Here is a 12,282-nt window from a genome sequence, read left to right on the forward strand (position 1 = left end):
TCCGTCATGATGACTCTCCCGCTGAATCGCCTCCAACCGAGACAATTGAGAAAATTAAATAAATCCCAGAATCAGTAGATGTTATTCCAACAGGGACTGATCTTGATGTTTCTAGTGATGAGGAGAAAATCCCTAGTCAGGTTGTTCTTGTTGAACAAGAACGTGCCCCTACAAGGCATCTCTGGGTTCAAAGAAATCATGATACTAACAGTATTATTGGTGGGAGGGATTCTACATCTAAGACAAGAGGACAACTTCAAAATATTTGTAATTTTGGTTGTTATCTATCGCAAGTAGAACCTAGAAATATTGATGTATCTCTTAGCGATCCCTTTTGGGTGAATGCAATGCATGAAGAGCTAAATCAGTTTCAAAGACAAGATGTATGGAAGCTCGTACCTTGTCCCCCCAATATCAATATTGTTGGTACTAAATGGATATTCAAGAACAAGTATGATAAATTTGGCACTATTGTCAGAAACAAAGCTAGACTTGTCGCTCAGGGATATTCACAGATTGAAGGAATCGACTTTGACAAAACCTTTGTTCTTGTGGCACGCCTTGAGTCTATTCGGTTATTATTAACTCATGCTTGTTTTCTTAATGTTAAGATGTTTCAAATGGACATTAAATCTGCTTTCCTAAATGGAAATTTAAAGGAAGAGGTCTATGTCGCTCAACCTAAGAGATTCGAAAACCCTGACTTCCCAGATCATGTCCTTAAGCTTAATAAAGCATTAAATGGGTTAAAACAAGCACCTCGTGCCTGGTTCGAAAAACTGACTACTTCCCTCCTTAGGAAAGGTTTTTTGAGAGGTGGAGCTGATAAAACGTTGTTTACCAAATGGAGTGGGAAAGATGTTGTTATTGCTCAAGTCTATGTAGATGATATCATCTATGAATCAACATCTGAGAAACTTGCAAAAGATTTTCAAGTCTCTCTTGGAAAGGAGTTTGAAATGAGCAATGTTGGTGAATTAAAATTCTTTTTGGGTTTACAAATTCAACAACACAAGGATGAAATTTACTTATATCAAGAAAAATATGCAAGAGATATTGTCACAAGATTCGGTCTTGATAAGTCAACTCCAAAACTGACTCCCATGCCCACCACGGGTAAACTACATCAAGATGAGAAATGTGTAAATGTGGATCAAAAACTTTATCGATCTATCATTGGAATCCTTTTATATCTTACAACCACTAGACATGATATTACTTTTAGTGTTGGTAGATGTGCTAGGTTTCAGGAAAATCCAAAGGAATCTCATCTTGGAGCTGCGAAAAGGATCATATGATATCTCAATCACACGGTCAGGTATGGTCTATCTTACACTTTTGATACTAACACTGATATTTCTACCTATTCAGATGCTGATTGGGCAGGATGTGTGGAAGACGAAAAAAGTACATCAGGGGGTTTCTACTATGTAGGATTGAATCTTGTGGCTTGGTATAGCAAGAAACAAAATTCACAATCCCTATCTACATGTGAGGCATAATATATTGTTGTGGGCTCATGTTGTACTCAATTTCTCTGGATGAAACAAATGCTTGTTGATTATGGAATTTATACTGGAATAATGAAGATCTTTTGTGACAATTCTAGCGCGATTCGAATCACTAAGAATCCCGTTGAGCACTCAAGAAGTAAGCACATTGATATAAGGTATCATTTTATTCGAGATCTATATGAAAATTGTATCATAAATATGGAATTTATGCCTTCCGAACAATAATTGGCTGATATTCTCACCAAACCATTAGATACTTCTACATTTCAACACTTATGGCAGTCTATTGGTGTTGTTTTGGTTCATTAGTTTTTCCTAAACTCTTGCCACTGTACTCATCTCGATATGTTGGGAAATTGAGTTTGGAACTCCAGTTTAAGTATTACTTCAATTCTGCATTTGTTTCAGTAGTTGAATTTCTGTTGAGTATCTTAGTGTTTTTCCAATGAAATCCTTTTTTTATTGTAAAAGTAAGGTCGCTCTTGTTGTTCTTTCGGAATGACATTTTATGGGGGAGAGTTCTTAATTGAACTTGTGCTTAATTGCCAAATCTTTGTGGGGAGTGCGGCTGTGGAGTATTGTAGGGTTATCTTATATCTTTATAAATTCCTTGATGAATACACTAAGTTTCGACTATGTGAAATCATCGAAACAAGTTGGTATGTTGTTCTCTTTTGGTCATGAAGTATCTCTATGAAAATTTCATGAGGATCCCACTAGTTTTCGTACCTTTGCCAATTTATATTGACAAAAAGGAGGAGAATTAATGTGTAGTTCACACTACAAATACATATGGTTTACGGGTCATTATGTAAGGGGGAATGGTTTTCATTGTGAGATGAAGTATTGACTAAGGGGGAGTGATACATATCACCATAATATTATTGTCAAAGTTGTGATACAATTGAACTTTGATGTTGTGTAATGATATTATGACATTGTATAACAATGATCGAGAGCAACTGTTTTCTCATTGTTATAGCTACGGATCTTCAACAACTATGATGCTGAGTAGAGCACATTTAGAATCATTAGAGTACTTAGAAAGTGACGAATATTTCGAGTAATGTTGAAGTACCAAGGATATCAAGCATTTGGATGAGAAGCTACAAAGTTTATTTGTTTTGTAATCCAAATGTATTGATAGTTTTGTCACTAAAATTGACAAATGGGGAGATTGTTAGAGCACTTCTCGGTCGAACTCGCAAGCGTTGCTATCTCAAGCTTGTTTGTCAATGTTAGTGACCAAAACTATAAGTCTTTATTTCTAGTCTACTTATAGTAATGTATCGGACTAGGATAGATTGTGTAGTTGCGCATTAGACTTCACGGCGTTCATCAATTAAAGACGAAGAACTACTAAGGAGAGATTGTGGAACTTCATCAACAAAAGGTATGTGCAGACTAAAACTCATCTATCACTTGGAAAGTCTGTTTCTACTCGATCTCCTATATTGAGACAAAAGTCGTATTACTATATAGTTGTCGATTATACACATTAGAGATTTCGAGATGAGTTTAACTCACTTATGTATTTCTCGGAATATGTGTTTGTAATCTTTCGCTTCAACCAAGTTCATCTTATATTCTTGACGAAAGTCAAAAGATGATCATGTGAAAATCGCCGACTAACATCTTATATGGTTTATGTGATACAACCATTTGGTGTAGACTTGGAATGTTCGTTATGATTATTTCAATAACTTGAAAATTTCTTTGATGCTAATAATGTGTGAAAACGGCTATTGCCATCCTGTAAGAAAGTTTCAATGATTGAAATAAGAGTTTAGAATACTTAACCATAATTGGATTATAAACATAGTGTGCATTCTTGCATGTATGTGATTCATGACCGGAACTAAAGTATGCATACCCGTATGCGTACTCGTAGTTGTGAAATTCCGTGTACCAATTACACATACCGGTACGCATACTTGCGTAAGATATAGGTCCGGGAATTTCTGTTGGGTTTTGGAAGTGTACTAAGTATGCGTACTTGTTTGTATACTAGCGAACCCAATTTCAGACCGGCTACTTAAGTGTGCATATCCGATTGCATACTTGAGTGGTTAAAGTTCTAAAATCGGTTGGCTCGTGAACTAATACATTTATATATTATGGAATACATTCTTTGCAAATCGTGGCTATAATGTTCATGAATTGATTCGAGTGAATCAAATCGATTTTGCTTCAATTGTGTTCTTGTATACTTCTATGAGAATATAGAAATTGAATAACTCTTTAACTAGTTTTATTTGAGTCATTTGAACTAGTTATGGTTAAAATGAATAAGGTTGATATGAGAATGTTCATATAGCTAAACTTGGTTAACTACGGTTGAGCCAACATGGTGTACACGTTTAGGTACGGTTACTAAACCTAAATGAGGATACATTTCATTTGTGTATAACAAGCTAAGTTTGATCTAACGGTTGAAATATATTAGCTTGAATCTAATCAGGTTTTCATTTAACGGTGAATATTGAATGCTTTGTTACCAAGGTAACTTAGATCGCAAACCCTGATTTGAAAACGATATAAAGGAGAACTCTAGCAAATGGGAAAACTAATCCCTACACCTACTGTATGATCTAGTTGTATAAGCTAAAGTCGATTCTCCTTTAACCTTAGGTTTTTCACGAAACCCTGTAGGTTAACGACTTAAAGACTTCATTGGGATTGTGAAGCCATACCCAACTATTTTCTCTGTAGTTGCGTCATCTGATCTTGTTGTTTCCATCGTATTTGAGTACTATCTTCTCTAACATTAGCTCGAGATTTAATCTCCGATAGGCAAGATAAAAATTAGTTACAAACATCTTCGTCTCATCGTTTGTGATTTCACAATATCTTGTTTCGCTACCATACGATTAAGAGTATTGTGAGGTGATTGATATTTCTAGGCTGTTCTTTGGGAATATAAGTCCGGTATATCAATTGGTTCATTTTCACCTTGATTTATCAAAAGACGAAACTAAACTCGTAGGTATTTCTGTGGGAGACAGATTTATCTATTCATATAGAGTTTTCTGTGTGAGACATATTTGTTTATCAAGTCTTCGACTTTGGGTCGTAGAAAATCTTGGTTGTGGGTGAGATCAGCTAAAGGAGTCAAGTGAGTAGTATCCTGCTGGGATCAGAGACGTAAGGAGCGCAATTGTACCTTGAATCAGTGCAATATTGATTAGGGTTCAACTACAATCCAGTCCTAAGTTCATTGGTAGTAGGCTAGTGTCTATAGCGGCTTAATACGGTGTGGTGTTCAAATATGTACTGGGTCCCGGGGTTTCTCTGCATTTGCGGTTTTCCTCGTTAATAAAATTCTGGTGTCTGTGTTATTTCTTTTCCGTATTATATTTTGTTATATAATTGAAATATCACAGGCTGTGCGTAGAATCGATCAATTGCAAAATCCAACCTTTGGTTGTTGATTGAAATTGATTGATCCTTAAACATTGGTCTTTGGTACTGTTCAAGTTATTTCTCTTATATTCAATCGGGCTCCCAAATTCCTATGCTGATTGCAGATTAAATTGAGAGATAAAGATATAAAACTCTTTGATATACTTTTCTCTAGATTGAGTCTAACTGTCTAGTTGATTCTCTTGAAAGTATATTGGAGTTTGTCTATTCGAATTGCCAAACAAAATATTAGGTGTGGTTGTTAGACCCCCGCTTTTTCAATTATCCACCACCAATCACCACCAACCAGTGACACCATTACTAATCAACGGTAACATGAGAAACAACATCACTGCCACCATCCTACCATCACCAACCATCGACACCATCATCGCCCCCACCATTACCATCACATACCACCACCACCATATCCACCATCAATATATACCAGCACCACCCATCACCATCAGCTTCATAACCATCATTGCCACTACTAACTACCCCTACTAGCAACCAACACCACATCCACCAAAAAACACTAGCACTACCATCACCATAAAAAGCACCACCACCAACCAACACCACCACTAACCAGAAACAGTACCACCAAAAATTTGGTTTCATCGTTAAAATCTTTGGTTTCATGATAAAAAAAAATAGGCAAAAATAAGTTGAAACCAAATTTGGTTTCATCATAGAATTTGATGAAACCAATTTTGGTTTCATCATAAAATTTGATGAAACATCATAGAATTTGATGAAAATAATTTTGTTTGGGGTTTTTGTATCAATTTTTAAAAACTTGGGATTTCTGTATCAGTTTTGTTTAACATAGAGTTTTAATGGATCCTAACATTTGAACGGAGTTTTTGTACTCCATATTTGGTCACCTTGGTGTTTTACTACTGGTCGTGAATTATGTAACTATTTTTTTTTACACCAACATACTAAACGACCCTTGTTTATCTAAGTTAGATAAATTTTGGCAAAAAAGATGATGACGCATAGGTGAATAAAATAGATATGTAATCGTTCCCTTTGTAGCAAAATTTCTTCGATCTTTTGAGCTTTAATATTATTAGTTTTTTCACGATCTATTGAGTTTTTTTACTTCATTATCCATGATTACATATGTTCTGGTTGTCCTTTGATTTATTACTCTCTTTTCTCTCTAGTTCTAGTGTATTAGTGTTTGAATTTCGTACAACTTGTTTTAAAAATCAGTCTTTTCCCAGATCTTTTATTTCTTAGTTTTTTGTCCTTAAGTTTAATATGAATTACATTTTAATGATTTGCTAACTCTGTTTGCAGAACCTTGTTACTATCATGAAAAGCATCCAGTATTAGACTTTTGTCCAAATTTATCTCCTTCGATATTGTTGCAGTCTCATGAAGGTTCAGCAGTATCTTCTTCGGCAATATTGCAAATCACCAATATGGTGATCCTCAATAGTATGTTCCAGTATTATAATTTTGTTCATGTTTATGATTGTTATGATGTTGAAGCGTTTCCCGATTCTGAGCTACCGATCCAGTTCAATGAAGGAAAAATTTTGAATTACAAAATTTCAAACTTCCCCCCTATAATCAAGCGTGATTGGAGGACATGCAGTTTTATTCAGCCCACGTCCCAGTTGACCTATACATCATTCAATATCCATAATTTCACTCCTTACTCTACGCATATTTTCATACCAAATTCTTCTTATCAAATATTTATTAAAATAACTAATTATGGTTATTTTAGATTCGATAGTCATCTATTTAACAACAAGTCTTTGTTCCCTCAAAGCACAAATCTTTTTTCATCTCAACTCTCAAATCTTGTTTCCGGATCAATGGCATCTTCCTCCAACAATCAAGTTTCTGCTATTACTAAGCAGATGCATAAAACTATGATTCTAGATCTTGGTGCAAGACATGTTCGTCGTGCTGTTGGTTCTTCTACATCTATTGTTGTGGCTACTGATGAATGGAAAAACACTCTTACCGGAAAAGTTTTTTCCAAAGATCCAATTGAAACTGAAACAATGAGAAAAGAAGTTACCTAGCTTTGGGAACAATACAGATCAGAGAGGTTAGAAGTCTGGATAGAAATATCTTTCTCTTTAAGCTTAACTCAATGGAAGTCGTGGAAGATATTCTCAAAAAAGGGTCGTGGAATGTTCAAAAGTGTCTCTTAAATATGAAAAAGTATGACTCTTCTGTTGCAGTAAGAGACCAAGAGTTTACCCATCAAGAAATGAATGTCCAGTTCAAAAAGATCCTCCTTGAACATCGCTCAGTACAAATTGTTAACCAAGCTTTAGTGGAATTGGGTCCAAAAATTTGGACTGACCCAGAAAATTGTAGACCTACTATGAGCAGCATGATCACCGTTAGGGTAAAGATTGATATGAAAAAACCTCTTTATAGAGGCGGTTGGTGGAATACTGCAGCTGGTGGAGTGACTTGTGTTCGATATCATTGGGAAAGACAACCTCATTCCCTCTGTCATGAATGTTTTACTGTCGACCACAATGATGATGAATGTGAGAATGTTGCTGAAGACTTAAAAATTGGAAGATACACAAATGATGAATACATTGCCTACATTCATGAATTGGCTACTGCTTATGGAGTGGAAATCTCAATTGACATTGACTTAATGCTGAAACTCATCTGTGAAGCCATCATTAGAAGAGCTAGTGAGGAAGCTGCTGAGATAGAGGAAAGACCAAACGCTAAGAGATCAACGACTAATGAGGATGATGAGGAGAATTTCCAAGACAACATCAGGAGTCATAACACTGGAACATCTACTCTTCAAGAAGATATTGCTGACATGGAGCATGACTTGACTGAAGAAGGAGAACTCATAGCAAAGGAATATTTACATGAAAGTAACTCGGCTGCTGCTGTGCAGGTAAACTTTATAAAACACACTTTTTTTATTTCTACTTGCTCCTTGCCTTTTCATTTATTTTTACTCTTGTAATATCTCTAGATTTCCACTGATTAATTGTTGTGTTTTCTCTTTTCTACTCATGAATATGAAAGTCCTTAGTTGGAATTGTCAAGGTATACTAGGGAAAGATACTAGAGATCATCTTCACCACCTTAATGCTTTCTATGCTTCTGAAATAATCTTTCTTTCAGAAACAAAAATAAATGATAACAGAATCCTAAAACTTACTAGGTTTCTGAATATGCCAAATAATTGTTATGTTCCATCTATTGGAGCTGCAGGTGGCCTCATACTTTTGCGGAAAGATAGTTTTTGCTTAGATATTATCAACAGTTCCGATAAAACGATTCATGCTTTGGTCCCAAATGATACTAGTAAGGGTGAATGGTTCCTGTCGTGTGTTTATGGTACTCCATACAGAACTGAACAAGCAGATCAGTGGGAATATATTAGAAGTTTAAGTGCAGTTAACATCCCTTGGGTCCTCCTATGTGATCTTAATATTACTTTATCTCCAGGTGATAGAAACTCTCCCTCTAGTCAGGGTACCTCCTCTGATATAACTAATTTTCTTAGAGAATCCTACCTCTCAGATCTTATCCAGATTCCCTTAGTGAATGGTCAATAGCTTAGCAATAGTGAATGGTCAATAGCTTATCCAGATTCACATGGACTAGTAACAAACATGGTACAGGAAATAAAAAATCTAGAATTGATAGAGCACTTACCAATAGTGAATGGTCAATAGCTTATCCAGATTCCCTTTTATCTCATTTACCCCAACAAGGTTCAGATCACTCCCCCATTATGTTGGAACTGTACAAATCTAATAGGACTTTTGGAAAGAACTGGAAAAATTTTGAACATTGGATACAAAATGAAAACCATAGTGAAGAGATAAAACAAGCTTAGTCTGCTAATTTTCAGGTTCTAATGCTTTTGTTCTTGTTAATAAGCTCTCTAATACCAGAAAAATTCTATCTTTATGGAGTAAATATGTTTTTGGTAATGTTCAGTCAAAAATTCTGCAATTACAATCATGTCTGAATTACAATCTTCGGATTTCAATGGCTGTAATACTAATGCTATCATTGCTTTGGAGAAAGAAATTAGTAATCGCAATGATGTTCTAGCAAGCTCCTACAGGCAAAAAGAAAATGACCATTTCTACAAAGACTTGGACAAGAACACTAAGTATTTTCATATCAAAGCCAACAAAAGAAGAGCCAGAAACAGAATAGATTCATTACTTGCTCCAGCTGGGTCTTGGTGCACTGGCAGGGGATCTTTAGAAGCTCTTCTTCAAGCTCATTTTCAGAAAATTATGACTTCTGCAAATCCATCCAACAACTATTACTTCCTGCAGCATGTGCCACAATGTATCACAGAAGAGGATAACATTGAACTTGAAGCCATACCTTCAGATGATGAAATCTACACAGCTCTCATGACTATGGATCCATGGACTTCGCCAGGACCGGATGGGTTCCCTCCAGGATTCTACCAATCTCAATGGCCAACAGTTAAAGATGATGTCTGTAGGATGATCAAAGCTTTCTTCCATTTAGGTTTTCTCCTCAAGCAGCTTAATCACACTAAAGTTTCTTTAATACCTAAAACTCAGACCCCTCATAAGCCTGAGGATTATAGACATATTGCTCTCTGCAATACTGTCTACAAAGTTATCTCTAAGATTTTGGCTCTAAGGATGAAGAAGCATATCAAAAGACTTATTTCTCCACTTCAAGCATCATATGTACCAGGGAGAGTGATTTCTGAAAATGTGTGTCTTGTCCAAGAAATTGTTTAAGCCATGAAAAGTAAAAAAGGAAAAAGTGGTCACTTAGCACTTAAAATGAATATGTCAAAATCCTTTGATAGGCTAGAATGGAGCTTCCTTCTAGACATGCTGGACAAGTTTGGTTTCAGTCAAAAGTTCTGTCAGTTAATATCTCAGTGCATCACCACCACTCAAATTGACATTCAGTTCAATGGGTCTCCTTGTAAACCTTTTATTTCATCAAGGGGCATTCGCCAAGGTGATCCATTTTCACCATACTTATTCATCATTGCAATGGATCCCTTCTCAAGATATCTAGCGCACTGTGAAGCTTCCAAACAACTTACTGGTATGAAAATTTCTAAGTCAGCTCCTAAGATAAATCACCTTCTTTTCGCGGATGATTGTTTTCTTTTCTGTAAATCAAATCTCACTCGGGTTAAAAAGTTGCTTCAAGTGATTGATGAGTTCAGTTCATGCTCGGGACAACTCACAAATTTTAATAAATCGGTTGTATTCTTCAGTTCCAATTGAAGTCCCTCTCATTGCCAGGACATCAGCGGTATCATGGAAGTTAGAGAACTAAATATTAAAGAGGAGAAATATCTTGGTCTGCATTTCTTTGTGGGCCAAAATAAGAGAATTCCTTTCTCAGTTTTAGCTGAAAAAATGGATCATAGACTTTCGCGATGGAATGGAAGCAACATGTCTGAAGCTGCCAGAACCGTCACGGTTAAGCATGTCACTAGTGAAATTCCTATTCATCATATGACCAGTTTCAAATTACCAGACACTACAATCAAAAAAATGAAGTCAACTCAGCAAGCTTTTTGGCGAAATAAGAAGACCTGTAAAGGAAGACATGTCACAACATGGAAGAGAGTCCAAAAACCAAAAGAAGAGGGTGGACTTGGTTTAAGGGATTTGAGTATTTTCAACAGAGCTCTTCTAGCTAAGTCTGCATGGAAGCTGTGTGCTGACAATGAATCTGTTATGACAATGTCTCTACAAGCCAAATATTTTCCAGATGGTGAATGGTTTAATTTAAAAAAGAAGAGCAACACTACTTGGTCCTGGAGAAGTATTATCTCATAATTGAGTTTTTTGCAACAAAATAGTTGTTGGAATGTTGGTGATGGGCAAAAAATTCAAATTTGGAAGCATCGCTGGATTCCCAGTATTTCTTCTCCACCACAACCTAAACAGAATTGCAACTCAGATCATCTCTTTCAGTATGTTCACCAACTTTTCTCAACTGATTCTCCATCTTGGAATATGATAGTATTGGATGAATTGTTTGATCAACACACAATAGATGAGATTTTAAAAATCTCTTTACACAGTCTACAAGAGGATAAACTGATCTGGCTTCTTGAAAGGAATGGTAAATTTTCGGTAAAGTCTGCATATCGCAAAAGATCTTCAAATCCCTGTGGAAGCTTCCAATGCTTCCTAGAATTCGTCAGTTCACTTGGAAATGTCTTTCAAATATTTTGCCTATCAAGGATAAACTTAACCCAACAGTTACAGGTGATGTCGATTCCTGCCCTTTCTGTAATATGCACATAGAAACATCCTCCCATGTTATTGTGAACTGTACTTTATCAAGGGCAGTGTGGTTCTCTACTTTAGTGTGGAATTCTAGTAATGTGAATACTCTGGAAGATTGGGTTTGCAGTTGGTTCGATGATCTCTTCAGTAAACGTATCACTCATATGGATCTTATAAAAAGATGTATAGTAGCCTGGTGTATATGGTCAGAAAAATGTGAAAAGGTGTTTCAAAACAGCAATTCCACTCAATAGAAAATTGTGAGAATAAGTAATTTGTTCATCGAAGAGCATGTCAAGCAGAAATATTCAATCCAAGTCAAGTTACCTAAAGTGAATCGTAAAAACATTCACTGGTCGCCTCCTCCTGTTAACATGCTTACTATTAACTGTGATGGCTCTTACTGTTATAATGATAATTCTAGTGGAATAGGACTGATCATCTGTAATTGTGCAGGTAACAACAAAGCAGCAATGAGCATAACTATGGAGAATGTAAGCAGTGCAGTGCAAGCAGAAAGTACAACACTTTGGGAAGCTGTCAAATGGGCAATTGATTTAAAGATGGAGAAAGTTTTGTTTGAGCTGGACTGCAAAGTGGTAGTGGATGTCGTGAATAAAGAAGATTTCTCCATTGACTGGAGATGCGTCAATCTTATTAAGGATATCAAGTTATTTTTTAAAAACAATAGATTTTGGAAATGTTCTTATGTGCAAAAAAGTATGTAATAGAGTAGCTGATGCTCTCTCTAACAGGGGTGTATTGGATCAGGATTTATATGGATAAGAACAAATACTAGTTTACCTGAATCTAGTAGATTTATATAAGGTTTCTTAAAAGAATCTTATAGATTCTTATAGATATATAATTTGGATTATATTGGATTGAGTTAAGATTAATTTAGATTTATAAGAAGTGAAGATCATTTTTCCCTTTCAAAAAAAAACCCATCAATAAAATTGAGGTGATGGTAGTGGTGTGTTGGGCTGGTGGTGTGTGGTATTTGTAGTGGTGGCGGTGGTTGTTGATGGTGGTGGTCGGTGACGATGGTCGACAGTGGTGGTTGGTGGTGGTGGTGGCGCTAGTGT

The 12,282-nt window shown here is 36.0% G+C and overlaps 1 protein-coding gene across 1 annotated transcript; it reads left to right on the forward strand.

Moving 5' to 3' along the window:
* Positions 1–9,718: 9,718 nt before the first annotated feature.
* LOC113305650 lies at positions 9,719–11,922 on the forward strand. The gene is made up of 5 exons (XM_026554667.1): positions 9,719–10,099; positions 10,196–10,680; positions 10,762–11,038; positions 11,149–11,313; positions 11,449–11,922. Exons 1-5 carry the CDS (start codon positions 9,719–9,721, stop codon positions 11,920–11,922), a joined length of 1,782 nt encoding a protein of 593 aa, XP_026410452.1.
* The last annotated feature ends 360 nt before the right edge of the window (positions 11,923–12,282 follow it).

This window comes from Papaver somniferum, chromosome 8, assembly GCF_003573695.1.
Source record: "Papaver somniferum cultivar HN1 chromosome 8, ASM357369v1, whole genome shotgun sequence".
Taxonomy (NCBI): Eukaryota; Viridiplantae; Streptophyta; class Magnoliopsida; order Ranunculales; family Papaveraceae; genus Papaver; species Papaver somniferum.

Excerpts from the sequence above, each read along its gene's own strand:
- LOC113305650 (XM_026554667.1), top strand. The coding sequence starts at position 9,719 with ATGAATATGTCAAAATCCTTTGATAGGCTAGAATGGAGCTTCCTTCTA. Across the intron at positions 10,100-10,195 it reads GGGTTAAAAAGTTGCTTCAA|GACATCAGCGGTATCATGGA; the intron begins GTGATTGATGAG and ends TCTCATTGCCAG. Across the intron at positions 11,039-11,148 it reads AAAGGAATGGTAAATTTTCG|GATAAACTTAACCCAACAGT; the intron begins GTAAAGTCTGCA and ends TTGCCTATCAAG.